The sequence below is a fragment of the Carcharodon carcharias genome, chromosome 10, assembly GCF_017639515.1.
Source record: "Carcharodon carcharias isolate sCarCar2 chromosome 10, sCarCar2.pri, whole genome shotgun sequence".
Taxonomy (NCBI): domain Eukaryota; kingdom Metazoa; phylum Chordata; class Chondrichthyes; order Lamniformes; family Lamnidae; genus Carcharodon; species Carcharodon carcharias.
Genome location: NC_054476.1, coordinates 53,523,852 through 53,544,271, shown reverse-complemented (window position 1 = coordinate 53,544,271; position 20,420 = coordinate 53,523,852). Strand labels below are relative to the sequence as shown.

General features: G+C 40.3%; 1 protein-coding gene and 1 long non-coding RNA gene across 7 annotated transcripts in view; one reads left to right on the top strand and one right to left on the bottom strand.

Annotated features, from left to right (window-relative positions):
- mob2a (MOB kinase activator 2a) overlaps nt 1-20,420 on the top strand; it is a 238,938-nt gene that overhangs the window by 171,243 nt on the left and 47,275 nt on the right. Inside the window, exon 1 of one of the 6 annotated variants that reach the window (XM_041197049.1) lies at nt 572-594. The exons of the other annotated variants lie outside the window; for them this stretch is intronic. Coding sequence (XP_041052983.1) covers nt 593-594 — 2 coding nt within the window. The 5' untranslated portion in view covers nt 572-592. Of the gene's footprint in view, nt 1-571; nt 595-20,420 lie in introns of those variants that run through there. 6 annotated transcript variants of the gene reach the window in all.
- The window catches only part of LOC121283054, a 40,520-nt gene that overhangs the window by 323 nt on the left and 19,777 nt on the right, over nt 1-20,420 (bottom strand). The window lies entirely within an intron of this gene.

Genomic DNA, 20,420 nt, shown 5'->3' with positions numbered 1-20,420 from the left:
GATCAACCAGGCAAAATACATTTTTACTGTATTTGAGCTGGATGTATTATTTTGTTTTTATTCAATCTCTGCAGTTCAAGTGTAATATGAAGCTAATAAAAATTAAATATGGTGTAATCTTTCTGTAAAAGCAGCAAACTACATTATTTTTCTCTCTAACAATGTTAGTAAAATTCACAAAAGTGCTGGGAGAAGGCAGTGACCAGGTTTTGTGGTCCCATTTCTTCTGAGATAGTTTTCTAATGGCCATATCTGTTGTTATGGCATAAACAGAATTTATTTATTCCAGCACTTTCAAATGCGATATTTTTTAAAGAAAAAAAAAGTGTAGACCTTCTAACTGAATTCGTGCACAAAAGCCTTAATATTTTTCAGCTCTTCATTTCACCAACAGGAAAAAATATACCTTTATTACAAATGTATAGATGAGAGGTGAATAGTAAAAATAATTTCTAGCTATGGATTGCCAAATGTGATATGCTTTTATGATTGCTTTATATTTAGAAGTTGCTGATGTATTTCCTTGCTGCCATGGAGGAAGGGCGATGCTTGTCGAAGTCTGCCTTTCCCTGGAGATTTGTGGGTGTATGGAATGTAAGGCTGTCTACATCTGTTTTACAAGATCTAGCATGGGCTGTGTATGCTCAGCTATAAAGGCTAAAGATGTGTTTTTGTCTGCTTCCAAAAGAGACCGGATTTAAACAGAAATTAATGTATGAAGTGTATGGGTGCGTGTATTTTAAAAATCTAGCTGTTTTAGTTTGAAGGCAAATATCCTTTTTTTATTTCTTTACCCCCTTCTACCTGTTATGCTCACTAGAATCTTTTAAATACATGATTTTTTTTTGTTTTACTGAACTGTCCTCTGAGGCTTAGACTGAGACATATTGCCCATATTCTAACATTCTTTCTGAATTGTGAATTCTGTAGACACAATGTTATCTTTATGCACCAGAAAGTTCCTTAACTAGGCTGAGAGGAGGAAAGAGACTTAATGGCACAGTGAGTTAGAATACAGTCCTTTTCATTTTTGACATCTGTGATGGAAGCCTCGTGTGTTTGAAATGAAAGTCTTCTGACTTGACCAACTACAAAGGTCCTATTTGTCTCTGCTAGCTGTAAAGGTCCTAAGTGAAATTATGTAGGCACTATTAGTATCAGAATTTTCTACAAAAACTAGCTTGAAACTTTTAGTACTTGGAAGTGATATTCTAAAAGAATTCGTACTTGCACTATTCTTACTGCAGTGTCAGGAGCCAATTTTAATTGACCATTCCTTTCTTGCTTTGGGTGCCATTCTTTATAGGTTACCTAGATCTAAACACTTCTAATATGATTGTTGTGTATGTGCTGAGCTTTGGACACTGATCCAGGTCCTTAGTTCAGAATAGGGTAAGATACCTTTTTTAAAAATCATCCATTTCAAGTGATTCACAGTGTGGTCTAGGGTTTTTAAAGGGTAATTTTTTTGTCTCGGCCTGCTCTTTTTTAATTTGTTCATGGGATGTGGGTGTCATTGGCAAGGCCAACATTTATTGCCCATCTTTATTTGCCCTTCAGAAGGTGATGGTGAGCCTACCTCCTTGAACCACTGCAGTATTGGCGTAGGTACACCCACAGTGCTGTTAGGTAGGGAATTCTGGTAGTTTGACCCAGCGATGTTATAGATGTGGCCACTGCCCAAGTGAATGCTGGGTGGTCCGTCATGGTCTACAACAGGCCAGTTCTCAATTTGAGCATCCGAACCATTGCAGCGGCGCATTTGAATCATGACAATGTGGCATTTTTGGTTTCTACGATATGAGGAACTTAATGATGCAGATCCATAGACTCTTTTTGTACGTTTACAGTGTAATCGCTTTGGGCCTGCTTGTATACATAAGTAAGTATAGCTGTTGGCAAGACATCTGTGTGTCTGTTGGCTGCTTAATGTAGATCTTTAATGTAAGAGGTTATGGTGGTTTCTGTTAGAAAGAGAAATACCATATCTTTTCTAACATAGGTGGTACCCTCTTGAGGTTGAGATTAGGCAATTTGTTGTGACAGAGTAGATAGTACTTGGGTGCCCAAAAATGTAATTCCTTAGAACTAGCTCATTTCAACTTGAGGGCATGTTCAATCAAACTATAAAACTTGTTTTCCTCCTTGTTTAATAATTGTTGGCATCATAAATTGATTTGATTTTTGAAATGTGTTTCAATTCTATTTCTTGTTTCAGTCTTTTTTTAAAGGAACCTATTTAGACTTGTTTTAGATTTTATCAAAGTTCTAGGGTGAGGTTGTTGTCTTTTGTGTATGATGAATAGAATGTTGCTGTGATATGCACTGAGTTGAGAGAAAACGAATGCTTCATTGGCATGACTCAAAGCTCTCCCTTAATACTTTGATCAGTAATTTGCAGTTTGGCTGATTATAAATTCAGTGCAAGGAAATAAGCCCAGTGCACAAGCCAGGTAAGTAATGATACCCAGATTGGGATAAGCTAAGCATTACTTCACTACAAATTGCCCTATTGCTGCAAATTATTATTTTGGCATACCATGGTCAGTTCGTCAGACTTTTGAGTATTTGCTAGTTGAGGCAGTGTTGATAAAGCACACTCTTTATCTGACATTGCAACATAACTGAACTCTAATGTAAATGGTGCACATAGTAACTTTTGCTGAACTCCTGTGTAGAATGTAATTTACCCCCAGCCGCAGTACTGTTTACCATTCTGGATGCCTAATATGGATATCTTTCTGTTAGAGAAGGTGCAGATTTTGAGGTTACCTAACTGAAGTTTACATTAAGGGGACTGATGGAGTTGATTTAGGCAAATTGTTCTCTTGTGAAGGGTTCAAATGCTGAGGAGTAAATAATTTAGGAGTATAAAATGGAAGTTTGTTTTCGAGAAGCCTGTTGAAACAGCTCTTTCTCCTATTTTTTCCCCTTGTTTTCACAGTGTTTCAATACTGGAAATCCTATATCTGTGCAAACTGTGAAAAATGCTGTACTCCAATAAAATCTAGATTTCATGGCAAATTTTCACTTAAAATTAAATAGGATTTTAAAATCACTAAATTTATTTCATTTGCATTTTTCCATGCACTCTGACCTTCAGTGGATGAATGCTTCAAAGTAGAATAATATTTCAATCTCTGCCTGATTCTCGTGAGATGTGAAAAAGAAATAAAGACTTTCACTTATGTAGCATTTTCACGGCTACCAGATGTCTCGAAGCACGTGACAGTCAATTAAGTGTAGCCACTGTCGTAATGTAGGAAATATAACAGCCAATATGCACATAGCAAACTCCCACAAACAGCAAAATGATAATGACCAGATAATCTGTTTCTTGCATGAAATTCACTGGGGTGGGTTGGGTGGTAATTATTGGCTTGGACACTGTTTGCGGGGGGTGGAGGGGGGGTGTTGTTCTTCAAAATAGTGCCATGGGATCTTTTGCATCCACTCAAGCAGGCAGATAGGGCTTCAATTTGTCTCATCCAAAAGACAGCGTCTTCGTGCAGTGGTATCTGCAGCTGATGAATGATGCGGTTTTATTGACAGGTGCAGCTCAAAGCCAGAACATTACCTGAAGCTTGTCAGATCTGAAAATGACGATGACCACCTGTACTTTCAGAAACAATTCAAAAAAAACTCCACAGGCTATACTTATATGAAGAAATTTAATCCTTGTGACTAGTTCATAGCTATAGAAGTTTCCCACTTAACTTTCGATCTTGAAAATAAAATGTCCACAAATGTGGCAGGCATGTGAACTGAATCAATTCATGTTGGAAAAAAGAGTTGTCTTTGTACCATTTAAGCAGTGAAATGTCCCCCCACTACCCTCCCTGCAATTTCAGCAGCGGAAGGTTAAAAACTTTTAAGAATAATTTCCTGTGAGGTGAGGCTTAAATTGGCAGTTTCCCCCATTACCTACTGTTTTAGTTTTGGAATTCATGTAGAGAACAATGTATAGGAATGCTGTCAAGGGAAGAAAGAAAGTGGGCAACAAGTAGGAAAGAAAAAGGAAAATTGAGGAATGGGTGAAAGCAGACAAGGGGAAGCAACTTTTGGGCAGTTCAAGAACAGGAAAGTTGTTGCTGAAATAAAATACCCAATTGGTGGAGTGGAGAATAAGAATAACCTGTGAACAGTGTGTTCCAGAACTTGTTATGGCAGGGGGCTCAGTGGTAAATGTGATGGATGTAAAAGCTGTTGTTCTGGATAACTACTATCATCATCCTGGGGGTTACCATTGACCAAAAAAACTAAACTGGACCAGCCATATAAATACCGTGTCAGAGGCTGAGAATTCTATAGCGAGTCGCTCACCTCCTGACTCCCCAAAACCTGTTCATCATCTCCAAGGCACAAATCAGGAGTGTGATGGAGCTTTTTTTATTATTATTTGTTTTATGCTGGCTACGCCAGCATTTATTGCCCATCCATAATGCCCTTGTTCAGAGATCATCATCAGACTTCTAATTCCAGATTTTTATTGAATTCAAATTTCATCATCTACCATGGGATTTGAACCTGGGTCCCCAGAGCATTACCCTGGGTCTCTGGAATACGAATCCAACGACAATACCACTATGTTACTCTACGCTTGCCTGGATGCACGCAGCTCCAAAAACAATCAAGAAGCTCAACATTAGCCAGGACCAAAGCTTGATTGGCACCCTGTCCACCACCTTCAATATTCACTCCACACATTAGCAGCAGTGTGTACCATCTACATGAAGCACTGCAGCAGCTCACCAAGGCTCCTTCGACAGCATCTTCCAAACCAGTAACCTCTACCACCTAGAAGGACAAGGGCAGCAGATGCAGGGGAACAACACCACATCTAAGTTTCTCTCCAAACCCCACACCAGCCTGACTTAGAATGATATCTCTGTTCCTGGGTCAAAATCCTGGAATTCCCTAACAGCACTATGGGTGTACCTGCGCAAAAAGACTGTAGTGGTTCAAAAAGTCAGTTCACTACCAGCTTCTCAACAGCAATTAGAGATGGGTAATTAATGCTGACCTAGCCAGTGATGCCAACATCCTGTGGAAAAATGAAAATAGGTACAAGTTGGAAGGCTGTAACCCAAACAGAGAGATTCCAATAACTTGAGCATTGAAGGCTTTATTGAAGAATTCTGTCCTGGTTTGACTTTTTAAAAGAAAAAATTCTTGATGGCTCTGTGTTCTTGTTCGTATAAAATGCTAAAGCAGTATTCCATTGTATCAACAGAAGGATCTCACGGATGTAAAATTTCATTTATTAACTGAAGCTTTGGATAAACCTGCAGCAATATTAATTCACTGCTTGTCATTGAGAATGGTATATGTATGAACAGCAAGTGCATGTTTTCAGAAATTTGACTGGCACTACACTGACAAGTGTTGGGAAAATCTCTGCCTTTTGGCATATTAGTTAGTGAGTTTAGGGGAACTATGTAAACTTGGACTTCAAATGATTCATTTGAGTTCCTGGAGGGAAACTAAGTAACTTATGATGACACCAAATCTCTGGATTAGATTGATGCCTTGTAACCTTTTCCTACATTCCTTCCATACTGTACAGAAACTTGCTGTGGTTTAGTGTTTGCTGTAATGTTTTTGGCTATTCAGGATAAACCCATGGCACACTCCATTGAGGAATCTATTTTGGGCCTCCCAGAACATGATTTTTGATAGTCTGATCATCGAGATATTTCAATGTCTTTTTGATATTGTGGTTTTGTATGTTACATGTATATTCTTAAGTAACTTTTAACAATGTGGCTTCATAGGGAAGAATTTTCTCCCTGTTGTGGAGGGCTTGTGCGGGTGCGGGCATGCACGCAACACAGAGCTGCCTCGGAGATTTATTTAAAAAATTTTAATAAAGGAAAAAAAAATTTAGGACCAGCCCCCTCATATGAAACTGTCACATGACCTGTGACATGTCTATGAATTTTATTTAAGGTTTTTCAAACCTTTAAAAAACCTTCATGAAACCTCATCCCACCTGTGGATGAGGTTCCATGAAAAATACGAAGGCTGCCTGAGCTCTTCGCCTGCCCACCAACCTTAAGGATAGACGGGCAGCTCAGTTTATTGTTTTAATTAATTGTTAATTGGCCTTAATAGGCCGACTGTGGTGTGCACCCGTCAAACTAAAAATCTGAATGACGCGCGGTGACGTCGGGACGCACCTGACGTTACCGTGCATCATTTTACACCTCATTGAGCAGGCCCTGTCCCTGCTCACCAAGCCGAAGATTCTGCCCATAGTCTCCATGCATGTTTATGATTTGAAATTATTCTGAAATTTGTATTTCTAGTTTGAATTCATAACGTATGCCCGATTTTGATCAACACATTTTGTGTGGGTAAATGATGGTGGTTCTTTGCTCCACTTGACACTTTTAAACCTAAGGGTTAAAAGTGTTAGTTTTCCTCTAACCTTTTGTTTTGCAAACAAAATCCATTTAATTGCAAAGATAAAAAGCAATGCATTTACTTTATGTAATCTTCCTTGTCCTTGGACTAGGCATTTTGTCATATTTATTGCAGGAATAAACATTCCTTTTTCTGTGATAGGAAGTGTTTGTGCACTTGTGTAGGAAATTCAGGGCTTCGAAGGTAGATCACGGTGGCATTGACTTTGGTTTCTGTAACAGTAAACATTTCCCTGGTCAAATCTCATGGTATCAGTGAAAATGTTTATTTTTGTCTAATCCAGTGAATAATTTTCTACACAAATATTCTACAATTTGTCAGTTGTTGCAGAAGTCTTTTAATGATTTAAACAAGCTAACAGTTGTAACAATTCCCAATTGTAGAGAACAATATAAATGACGTGCTCATCTAACTTAAGTATGACCAGTTACATAGAAGTGACTTGAGTGTTTTACTCAACAATGCCAAGTACAAGATAAGAATATCCCTTACAAGTGGGAAATTGAGGACATTATAGGGAGTAGCCTCTTTCCAGAATGCACTTGCTAAATGGAGAGGCATTTTAGGTCAGCTAATTTTTAATGCTTCAGGATTCAAAGCATCTCATTTTATGGCCAAATTTGGTAACTACTAAAGTTATTTTTTTTTGGGAGGCCAAGGGTGAATATGAAGATTGCATGTTTATTTTCTGGTTCTTCTAACACTCACTCTAGTCATTAAGTTGAACGATCAGCTTTGTGGCCTTGCCAGTTCTGTTGCAAAGTTAATTGCTGAGAGTTATATTAGAGCAGTCAGGGTTGTCTTTAATATTCTGCCTTTTCGTTATTCTTTCTCCTGCACCCCCCCCCCCTCTAAAAATAATGTGAAAGTGGGTAGCTGGGATTGGGAATTTGCTATCAAATGAATGTTTTACTGCCACTCAACCATATTTTTCATGTAGGATTGCCAGGATACAGGAGTCCATGAGGGGATCTTGGATTCAGCTGTCATTACTTTTCATATATTTGTAACTTGCTAATATCTTTTTGTCGATGTGTACTGACAAATTGCAGCATTCACTGTTTGAAAATAACTGACTTGCAAAATATTTATACGGAATTTAACTGTGATAACTGAAGACCTGAAATTTAATGGGCAGTGGTTTTGTTTGGTTGCTAATTTTAGTGTATTTTAATACAGAGGGGCAAGAAGTATTTTGTAATTACATTGGGGAGAGAATTATAAATTGTGACCAATACCTTTTGAAAACTCCCAGAGCTTTACACAACGTGGTTGCATTACATCTCTGAGCACCTTCCAGACAATTTTTAATATGGCTTAAAGGTACACAACCTCACGAGCAACATTCTCTAAGAGAACCATCTATTTTTCTGGACTTGTCTAAGAGGATGGTATTTTCTATGTCTTGTTTGAAAATTTAAGTAAGTGAAAAAGCCACCTGAAATCATTCACTGAGATCTCTCTCGGCTCAAAGAATATGTGCCACAATTGGTGCAGTATTCAGTATGTAGATTTCATCTTAGCCAGGATCTTTTTATTTGTTCATGGGATGTGGACATCACTGACAATGTCGACATTTATTCCCTGTCCCTACTTGACCAGGAGAAGCTGGTGGTGAGTTGCCGCCTTGAATTGCTATGGACATGTGGTATAAATACTCCCACAATACTGTTAGGGTGTTCCAGGATTTTGGCCCAGTGATGAAGGAGTGACAATGATGTGCATCTTGGCGGCAGTGTTTCCATGCACCTGCAAAAAAAATTGTCCTAGGCAGTAGAGATTGTGGGCTTAGAAGGTGCTATCAAAGAAGTCTTGCCGTGCTGTTGCAGTGCATCTTGTAAATGCTACAGACTGTAGCCATGGTGCATCTGTGATGGACCGAGGGAATCTTTCAAGATGGTGGACGGGATGCCAGTCAAGAGGACTGCTTTGTCATGGATTGTGGCAAGTTTCCTGCTTTTTGGAGCTGTTTCCATCTAGGTAAGTAGAGGACATTCCATCATACTCCAGACTGGTGCCTTGTAGATGGTACAGAGGCTTTGGAGAATCAGGAGGCGAGTTATTCACTGCAGAATACAAAGCCTCTGACCTGTTCTTGTTTTTAACGGGATCATATAAGTTCCTAATCAGACTGTTGATGGTAATGTCAATGAATGTCAAGGGGAGGTGGTTAGACACTCTTTGTTGGAGATGGTTCTTGTTTGACAGTTGTGTGGCATGTTTCTTTCTTGCTATTTATCAGCCCGAGCAGGAATGTTGCACAGGTTGCTGCTTGTGGGCACAGATGGCTTCGTTACATGAGAAGTTGCAAATGAAATGGAATACTGCAATCATTAACAAACATCTCCACTTTGGATGTTATGATTCAGGAAAAGTAATTGAAGCAGCTGAAGATGGTTGGGCCTTGGACACTGCCCGAAAGAGATCCTGCAACGATGTCCTGTTGGAATTGGCCTCCAGCAACCATAGTCATTTTTCTTTATGCTAGGTATGTCTCCAACCAGTGGAGAGTTTACGGCCTGATTCCCATCAGTTTCAATTTTACAAGGTGATTCCACGCATGGTCAAATGCTGCCTTGATGTCACGGGCAGTCATTCTCGCTTCTAGAATTCAGCACTTTTGACCATATTTGATCAAGGCTGCAATGAGGTCTGGAGCCAAGTGGTCCTGGTGAAACCCAAAATGAGCATTGACAAGTGCTGCTTGATGGTACTGCCAGTGATGCCTTCTGTCACTTTGCTGAAGATCGCGAATAGACTAATACAGTGATAATTGGCTGGATTGAGTTTGTCCTGTTTTTTGTGGTAGGGCATACTTGGGCAATCTTCCACATTGTTAGGTAGTTGCCAGTGTTGTAGATGTACTGGAAAAGCTTAGCTAGAAGGAGACTAGTTTGAATCATAAGTCTTCAGTACTATGGTTGGGATTGTCAGGGGGCATAGCCTTTGCTATAAGCAGTGTCTTTAGCCATCCCTTGATATCACGTGAATGAATCAGTTTGGCTGAATATTGACTTCTGTGATGGTGGGAAGCTCAGGATGAGGCGGAATGAATTATCCATTCGGCACTTCTTACTGGAGATGGTTGTAAATTTTCTGACTTTGTCTTTTGCACTGAAATGCTGGGCCCTGACATCATTAAGGAAGGGGTGTTCATGGAATCACTAGCTCCCATCAGTCGTTTAATTGTTCACCATCATTTATGACTAGACATGGCAGGACTGCAGAGCTTTGATCTGACCCGTTGGTTGTGAGATCACTTTGCTCTGTCTATAGCATGCTGTTTCTGCTGTTTGGCACGCAAGTAGCCTTGTGTTGTAGCTTCAGCAAGTGGCACTTCCTTTTTAGGGATGCATGGTGCTGCCTCTTATTGAATCAGCTTTGGCTCCCTGGCTTTATGGTAATGGTAGAATAAGGGATATGGTGACCCATGAGGTTACTGATTGTGGTGGAATACGTGGTGCCTCACGAATGCCTAGTTTTGAGTTGCTGGATCTGTCCTGAACCTATCACAATTAGCAGATGGTTTGCCAAACAACACAACAGAGACTGTTCATGTGAAGATGGAGCTTTGTCTCCATAAGGACTGTGCAGAGCTAATTCTTAAACTCTCATGAACCAATGCATCTACAGCAGATAGATCAGTGAGGGCACTTGGTCGGTACTAATGCTACTGAGCTACTCCTGACGGCTATCGAAGTCCCCCACCCGGAATACATCATGTGCCTTTGCAACCTTCAGTGCTTCTTCCAAGTAGCGTTCAACATGGAGGAGTACTGATTCATCAGCTGACTGAGCATGATAGGTGATACATCAAGTGACCAGTTGTTTTGGGGTGGGGGTGCCAATTTAACAGCCCACCAGAGATGTACTTTTCAGAGAGGAGAGGCCAAAATTGGGCAGACCAGTGGATTGGAATCAATGTTCAGCAAAATTCAAATCCTAAACCTGTTCTCTTCTCCCATACACAATGCAACATTGGAATTCGTAGGATGTGGCTGGGATAGACACAAACTTACTAAAGTTGGCATCCTTTAAAACATTAATTTAATTTTACTGACTCACTTGAGTACTTCATGTGGAATAGATGCGTTTTCTTAAGAAAAATGGAATGAACTTTTGATGCAATTAATGTCACCAATAAGTTTAGAAAAGGTGCCAGTATGATTTCCATATAGTTGGGAATGTTAAATCTTTGTGATGTTGAATTAAACTATGAAGGAAGCCAGAAATACCATTGAATTATTTCTTTTACTACAAATAGCTTGCCTAAAGTCAGAAAGGTTATGTGCTTAAACTTTATTTCTGAGATTTAAGCACATAACTTACACTTAGACTGCAGTGTCAGCATTGAGAAATGCTGCATTGGGCCGAATCTTCCGAGAAATGGCACACAGTCGAATTGCTACTCCGCTCCTATATTTTTTTTGTACAAAGGTGGAACTATGCATTTCTGGCCTGGACTTCCGAACCGAACCTCTTCAGAAATGTGGAGTGTACCTGTTCTGAGAGTCCTTCCTCATAGTGCAGAATTGTCGGGGGGAAGCCAAGCTACATCCCCTTTTTACGACACTAGCTGCTGTATTCTGGTAAGTCGTCATTCACTAACACATTAAAAAGCTTTTGAACTTTTTTTCAGTGCGTTAGGGAATGAGTGTGAGTTTATGTAAGTGGCTAGGGAGGCAGCGTAGGTAGGATGGTGAGGTCGGGTCAGGCGAGGTCCTGGGTAGTCAGCTGGTCAGAGAGGTCAAGTTGGTGGGGTGGTGGGGGGGGAAGAAGTCAGTAGGGAGTTGGGGGGGTGCGGTGGTGGGGTTTAGTTGTATAGTTACCGAGGAGTTCAACGTTATCTTCTGCCTAATATTTCCTGGGTAACTGCCCAAGTAAGGAAGTTGGAACCCTGCAAAGCCTCTGACTCTAACTCGAGTTGGAATCTTTTTCAGTCCAGGGAGCTGGAGAATTGCCCATCGGAATTTGAAACTTCCCAGGCAATTCCTGTGCGGTCCTTGCATTGGGACTTCCAAGGGTTACACCTGGCCTCCAATCATCTGGAGACTGGAAGATCTGGGCCATTGTTAAAGTGATGTCTTTCAGATCAGATATTAAACTGAGATTCTGTCTCCCTGAGTAAAAAGCTCTATGGCATCAATCAAAGAGGAAGGAAGAAAGTTATCCTTGTGCCCTTGCCAACAGTAATACTGAAAAGATAATACAGGTTGAATATCCATTATCCCAAAACCTCCGAGGCCAATTGCATTTTGAATTTCAGATAATTTTGGTTTCCAGATACCTCATATAAACCTGCACTACAATAGCCTAAGCCTAGGCTAGCTATAGTCTAAAGTAAATAAAATGGCTAGAAAAGTAAGATGTATCGGTGAATAATAGATACAGTATACCTCTAGTAAGTTTCTTTTTGCCACGTTCACCACAAATATCGCAAGGTAAATAGTGCAGACGAACAAATATACTTCCCATGCTAAAGGTCGATGAGGTTGAAAAAAGTTGGTTTTTGGATGTGTTCAGTTTTCGCATTTACAGATGACGGACTCTTGATCTGTATTGTCATATGCCTTGTTTCTAGAACTGTGTGCGCACTTGGCTGTGCTGTAACTTGATTAATTTGTTTTTCAGGCGTTAACTTTTAGCTTCTGCTAACATTCTTGTGTTTAGCATGATTTGGAGGAACACATTTCCAATTATTTGTTCCTATGGTAGAAAAGTATTTGGGCTATTTTAGAACAAGCGGCATCAGCTTTTTCCAATGTGCATGTAAAGGATTTGCTGTCTGAATATTTTGAAAACTACTTTGTTCCTCAAGCCTGCTGATGTGATTTTTCACAACTACTTGGACAAGTTTTTTTCCAGGAAGACCTGGCCATAGGGATAACGACTGAAATTGGTCACATCATTTTGGCCACAGACTGTCTTTTCATAGTAATTAGTGTGTCTGCTGACGATTGCTCACTCTATTCAAGCAAAGAATAATCTCGAACAAAAATTAGATTACATTTTCTATTGCGTCTTCCTGTTCTCAGTTTGTAAACTAAAGGCGTTTTTGAGGCCCTCGATTGCAATGTAAAATGTAACATGTTTTCTAAAATGTAGCTTTTGTTTTCTATCACAATGCATAGAAGCAGTCTTGCTTGTGGTGAAAATGTTAATCCTTTGGGGGAACATTAGTAATACATTGGCTTGGACAAAAGGATGTGACAAAACTGGCTTGGAGTAGTTACAGCTCTGACTAAGAGAGCTAGATTAACCTATGAGCATACTGGCACTGATCCTTTCCTTATTTGTGGGCAATAATTTGAACACGCTTAGAATTGTCCTGAAACTCTTAAGCCATAAATGCATTCTTACTATTTGTTTAAGCATGAAGATAAAGAAAATATGCATTTCATGCACAGCCAGAAATTCTTGATTAAAAGTAGGCAGATTATTGCAGTAAAACAAAATATATATCTCACCTCTGTTTAAAATTCCACACTTAAAACTAGAAATTGGCACATGGGAAAGCTTAATATTTCCTTGCAAGCCATACATATTTATTTTTTCCAAGTATCAAACATTTAGCTGTTCATGTTTTAGGAAGTACTGATAACTAAATTAGTGCTATCTCAAATTATTGATCTCCGACATGGTTAATTCCTTGGAATAGTCTTGTTTGCCCTCCCCTACGATTCTTCGCAGAGTCCTTAGACTTCATTGTTTATGTTTTAATTGACAATTTTTGAAATATAAATCTTTTGAAGGGGCACCATTGCTGCTTCATCAAATTTGGGTGTTCACTTTTGTAAGTAACACTTATTATACAACTATCATTTTTTAAATATTTTTATTTTGAAATAAAAGTGCAGAGACCTGCATAACATTGAAGTTTCTAGCTAGAATCCAGTTTCTTCCAAGATCATTGCAACTTGAAGACAGAGGAGCCTTGTAAGCAGAGGGGTGTTGGGTTAGTACATGTAGACAAGGTCCCTCCTAGTTTTCAGAGTCAAAACCAGGCTGACTGCACAGCACATACACCATCCACTCAAGCAGGCAACAATTGATGCAAGACTTGAGTCACTAAATTGGTAAATTAAGCTGTACAATGGAGACCACTGTTAGTCTGTGATAGGTTAAACTCCGAGAGCTGAACTCATTTCCTGCAAAATCCTACCTTCTGCCAACTTTACAGCCAACAATAGTTCTTTCAAACTATAGCATTTAAAGCTAATATTCCCATAGTTTTTGTAGCTTTCATTAGTCGCCCCATTTTACTGCTGAATGCATTGCAACTGTCCTGCTGTATTATGTAGGAGCCATTTGTTGAAATATTCTGGGGATTTCAGACATGCAAAGTTTATTTGCCAAAACAAGCAGAATAGCAGTGGTTGTATTTATTTTTACTGATCATGAGGATCCTATAAGTTTCATGAATAGATCATTCTGTTCCAATTTATGAAATTTCCAAGAACTGATGTAATGCCTTTTATAACTTTCTGACAAGTGATTTTTGTCCCCATCTTATCAAAAACGGGTGTGCTAGCCACTGACAGTGAATTAGATCACATATCTAAGTACCTTGTGCTGGGACACTACTGCGTAGCTTCAGTAGCTTAAATACATTTTAACACCTCAGGAAATTCTACATTAAACGAATTTTGCTTCTTGGGCACCTCAGACTTTGAATGATTAAAACTCTGCACTTTGCCACTTTTTGTCCAGTGCCCAAAATACCTTGGGTAGATTTGATAGTTGCTGTGCCTGATAAGGATGTTGGCTCTACAGTATTTCTGCATCTTAGTTGCTATCAGATAAATATGTTAAGATGGAGCAATCTGAACTATATTCAGCTAGGACTAGCTAGTGGAAAGAATCTCAACTCCTGCCAGATCCCATTCAAGACCTAACTTGGCTGGTTAATGATGAAGCGCCCTACAGTACTGTGGGCCTATCCAGCTCAGTTGTCAGATCCTGGGCATTTGGAGTTATAGTCCCATGACAATACCACTATGCCACTGCCTCCCCTAATATCTCCTCATACGACAATCCTGCCATCCCAGAAATCAGTCTGGTGAACCTTCACTGCACTCCCTCTATGGAAAGTATATCCTCTCTTAGGTAATGAGACCAAACCCAGCGCACAATACTCCAAGTGTGGTCTCACCAAGGCTCTGTACAGCTGCAGTAAGACATCTTTGCTACTGTACTTGAGTCCTCTCGTAATGAAGGACAACACATCATTTTCCTCCTTAACTGCTTGCTGCACCTGCATGCTTGCTTTCAGTGACTGGTGTACAATGACACCCAGGTCCCTTTGTCCATCAAGATTTCCCAATCTAACACTATTTAAAATACTTTGCCATTGTGTTTTTCCTACTGAAGTGGATAACTTCACACTTATCCATGTTATACTGCATCTGCCATGTATTTGCCCACTCATAACTTGCCTAAATTGCCTTGAAGCCTCTTAACACCCTCCTCATGCTGTCTTTCGCACCAAGTTTTGTGTCGTCAGCAAACTTGGAGCCCAAACTTAGTGATGCCCTTTTGTGTCTTCATAACAGGTCTTGTTCCCTTTGTGTTTAACCTAAGAAGATCTTGTTTAGTGGCTTAACAAGCACTAACTTCTGTTTTTGAGTTTGGTTGAAGAGACTGCCTGTCAGTAGTCTTTCAAAGGCCATGGTTAGTCATGTCCTTGTTGCTGAGGGCTTTAGACCAATCGTTGATAGTACAGAAACTATTAACTATTCCAAGGCTTTACTCTTGCCATAGACAGCCAGAGGTACTCTTGCTGAAGAAGGTAAGCAACCAGTGGTGCAAGGTTCCCACGGTATTTAACAGCATAATTGGAAGCTTGCACTGGTGACCAGGAAGCTGATTATGAATGTTTGTTTATGCAGTGTTTGAAGTCGAAGTTTAACCAGAATCCACTGAGAGCAATACATGCAGTGAGGTCTATAAATGGGCATGTAGTTTATGCAGGCAGAGTTTAGGGTATTATCTAACTGCCTGGCAGCAAAAGGCCGCAGTCAATTTCCTTTCCTTCTGGAAGTAATTTTGCTCCTTTTAGTAGATTATAATCATCTCAAATTCTAATAGGTTTTCCAGCAGCAATGAAGCATAACACAGGAGTCAGCATTAATTATAATCTCCAAGAATTCCAGGAAATAGAGAGCCCTTCCCAGTTCATCAGATTCATCTTTGGAACTGACTTTTTTTGTGTTCTCATTCTTCCCACCCTTTTTAAAATGTGCTACAGAAAGTCTCTATTTCAAAAGTTATATATTGGATGAATAAACGTCAAAAATGCATTGCTTCTGTTAGAATTATATCTGTAGAAGAATGAGATTATAACTTGCACCTGGGAGGAAAGCATTGCCTCGATGCTTTACATCAGAGGTCTGGTGTGGAGGGGCTCTGGCGGAACCCAAACTGAGCATCAGTAAGCAAGTTATTGTTCTGTAATGTGCCACTTGATAGCACTGGCCATGAGAACTTCCATGCTTTGATCGTGATTAGACTGATCAGGCGAAAATTGGCTGGATTGCATTTGTCCTGCTTCTTGTGGACAGAACATACCTGGGCAATTTTCTACACTGCTGGGCAGATAGCAGTGTTGTAGCTGTACTAGAACAGCTTAGCTTGGGGCTCAGCTAGTTTTAGAACACAAGTCTTCTGTACTGCTGCATGGGATATTGTCCTGTCCCGTAGCCTTTGCTGTATCCAGTGCCTTCAGCCATTTTTTAATATCAAATGGTATTAATAATTGGTTGAATACTGGCATCTGTGATGTTGGGCTCCCCTGTCATTGAAGATGGGGACATGCGTGGGGTCTCCTCCTCCAGTTAGTTGTTTCATTGTCCACCATTAACAACTGGATGTACAGGACTTCAGAGCTTAGATCTGATCAGTTGGTTACGGGATGGTTTAATTCTGTTCATTGAAAGCTGTTTCCACTGTTTGGCAGCATACATGTGTTACAGCTTTACCAGGTTGGCACCTCATTTTTAGGTATGCCTGGTGCTGTTCCTGGTACGTCCTCGTACACTCAGTGAACCAGAAATTGGTTCCTTGGCTTGATGGTAATGATAGAGAGAGGCATATGTTGGGCCATGAGGTTACAGATTGTGGTTGAATACGGTTCTGTTACTGATGGCCCTCAACGCCTCAGATGCCTGGTTTTGAGCTGCTGGACCGGTTCTGAATCTATCCCATTTATTATGGTGTCACATAACATGATGGTCAGTATTCTCAGTGTGAAGTTGGAACTTCATGCCCACAAGGACTGTGTGGTGGCTACTCCCACCAATTCTGTCATGGACAGATGTATCTGCAGCAGTTAAGTTGGTGAAGGTCAGATGAAGCAGGTTTTCCCTTGTTGGTTCTTTCACCAGCTGTTGCGGGCCCAGTCTGACAAATATGTCCTTCAAGGCTTGGTCAGTAGTAGTGCTACCAAACCACTCTTGGTGATGTCCACCCAAGTACATTCTGTGCCTTGTCTACCCTCACTACTGCTCTGCTTCCGAATAAGGAGGAGTACTGATTTATTAGCTGAGGGAGGGTAGTAGGATGTACTCAGCAGGTGTTTTCCTTGCCCATGTCTCACTTGATGCCCATGAGAGTTCATGGGATCCAGTATCAAATGTTGATGACTACCAGGGCAACCTGCCTGACTGTATACCACCACCTTTGCTGTGTCTACCCTGCCCATGGGGCAGCACATACCCAGGAATGGTGATGGAGGACTCTGGGGCATTAGTGAGACTGACTGACTGACTATGTCAGGCTTTTGCTTGACTAGTCTTGTGGGAGAGTTCTTCCAATTTTGGCCCAAGTCGCTAGATGTTAGTAAGGAGGACGTTGCAGGGTTGACTGGCCAGGGTGTGCTTTCATTGTTTCCGGTGCTTAAGTTGATGCTGGGCTATTGGCCTGGTTTTATTCTTTCTCGACTTTTCTGTAATGGTTCGGTGCAACTGAGTGGCTTGCTGGGCCATTTCAGGGGCATTTAAGAGTCCAGACATTGCCATAGGTCTGGCATCTCATGTAGGCCAGACCAGATAAGGATGGCAGATTTCCTTCCCTAAAGGACATTAATGAACCAGATTGGTTTTTATGACAATCCAGTAGTTTCATTACTGACACACACATTCCAGATTTATTGATTAATTGAATTTAAATTTCACTAGTTGCTGTGGTGGGATTGACATCATGCCCTGAGAGCATTCTGGGTTATTAGTCGATTAAAATTACCATTACACCACCGTCCCCCTAAAGGTGAAGTGAGAGCGATTGCCCCTGATATCGAGGCAACATTTTACCAAGTGTGGGAACGAGAAGCCCCAGCAAAATTGAAGCCCTTGGGAATCGTTGGGGGAGGGAACTCTTCAATGGTTGGAGTCATACCTCACTCAAAGGAAGATAGTTGTGGTTATTGGAGCATTTCAGCCCCAGGACATCACTGCAGGAATTCCTCATGGTATATCCTAGGTCCATCCATCTTTCATCTTTGACCTTCCCTCCATCATAAGCTCAAACACGGGGATGTTCGCAGATGATTATACAGAGTTCACCATTCGTAACTCCTCAGATAGCCAGGTAGTCAGAGTTTATATGCAGCAAGATCTGGACAACATTCAGGCTCAAGTGATAAGTGGCAAGTAACATTCATGTCACAAGTGCCAAGCAATGACCATCTCCAACAGAAGAGAATGTAACCATCTAAACTTGACACTCAATGGCATTACCATCACTGAATCCCCCACCATTGACATAATGGGAGTTACCATCGACCAGAAACCTAGCTGGACTAGCTATTTAAATATTGTGGCTATAAGAGCAGCTTAGAGGCTGGGAATTCTCTGATGGGTAACTCACTTCCTGACTCCCCAAAAGCCTGTCAAACATCTACAAGGCACAAGCCGGGAGTGTGATGGAATACTCTCCACTTTCCTGAATGAATGCAGCTCCAACAACACAAGAAGCTTGACACCATACAAGACAAAGCAGCCTGCTTGATGAGCACCCCAGCCCCAGCACACAGTGGCAGCAGTGTGTACAAGTTGCACTGCAGCAACTTGCCAAGTTTCCTTCAACACCTTCCAAACCCACATTCCAGCCTAAATGTTGTAAAGATAGGTTGACGTATACCATACCCACTCTTATAAGTACTTTAAATTTGCTAGTCAGTCAGTCAGGCAACCGATAATCTTGCATTGACTCCCCTGGCATTGGCAGTTGTGTTCCAGTAGAGATGAATGAAATGCAGCTACAAAGTAAAAGATTTAAGTGGAGAGTGTTTAACACAATGCTAATTTATTTGCAGATTATTACTGGAATCACAATATAAGCAAATAAAATGCTCAATGTGCAACAGGTCTTTAGGCATTCGAGAAAAGACAGGATAATATTTCAGGTTGAAACCATTTTTCAGTACTGGGAGGAAGGTGGTGGGATTGTACAAAGTGGCTGTCAAGTCTGCCTATTTAACAGTGAGTACGCTTTAAAATACTGAATTGAGAAGTGTCTGGTGGTTTGGAGAGAAAGGTTAATAAAGTCCTTGATAATTCTTTGCTGAGAAGTGAAGAAATTGCCTAAGATTCCTACTTTTGTTGTCTTTTGGTAATCCCAGTGGAATCCATGATTGTGGGAGCATTGAACGAGGGTGGATCGTATTCAGCTCTCCATATTAAAATAACCTGCTGCTAATCACATACAGGCTCATATATGGAGAGTGGCCTTGTCAGAGCCATATTGCAGGATGAACTATGGTAGTATCTTGCAGAGTTGTGGGTAGCGGTGGGTGGCATGGATTTATGTTCGAGTAATATGAAGTAAGATGATATAGGCAAAAGTTAGAAAGAATTGATAACTTGGGAAAAACTGGTAAAGCCAAATCTAATATGTGATGTGCTTTACGTATACTATAAAATGATGCAACCCCAAATACTTCTAAGCTTATGTCTCCCATCTGAATTTGTCAAATGCCAGCATTATTACATAAATCCATTCAATATTTATTGTACTTTAGCCTTCATGATCCCATTTATTAAAACTCCATTTGTAGTACATTCTGTAGTATGATAGCAAAATGTTAAGAACTGTTGCAGTTATATCCAAATAATTCATGGAATAATCTAGTTCATAGCTGACTTTGTTTCATACTCAGGCACTCAGGTGTTAATGCTGATGTGTGATTTGATAATTTTTAGATCAAATTATCATACAGTTTTGTTTGCACTTATGTTGGGGTGCAGTTATCTTTTTTAACCCTGCCACAAGATGAAAGACCTACATTGTTAGAAGTAACTGAAATCCATCTACAGTATTCGGAAGCATTGCACACAAATAGTCACGTGTTTGAAGATGTAGGCGAAAACAACCATTTGAAGGCAAGGAAACCTAGATGTACCTGTGCTTGCAATATTTGTTGAAGTTGTTACAAAGTCAAGAAATGACTTGTGTACTTATTAATTCCAAAGATGTGTTGAATTGGCTTTAACACTGAAACAAATGCTGAATTGCACAAAATTTGTCCCTAAATTTCCTCTGCGAACTACTGACTGTTGCTAGGGCACGATCAGTTACCCTACCTTGTTCATTAATAGGGCTGTTCTTCAGGCAGTAGAAGCCTATTCCATCATGTGATGCATCTCAAATGTGACTAATCCATTTCCTTACCCAATGCCCTCCTTTGCCTTCACGTTCCCTAACAAAGGGAAGCGCTTTGATAGCAATCCTATTTTTTACTTTTTCTTTCTCCTGTACTGCTAAATTTCAAGTCTCTTATAACATAACAGGTTTCCAATCTATTCTGATGGATATCACTGACGAGAAATGATTGCATTGAATCAAGTTCAGTATGCCAACAAATATTGCGCAATGCATTCACTTAAGTTGTTGCCTTTTCACACTCTAACTTGAGAAATCAGATGCACAGATAGAAAGCTTTTCTGTACAGACAGCGAATCTCTAACAAATTAAAATTTGTTAAACTATTGGAAATAATG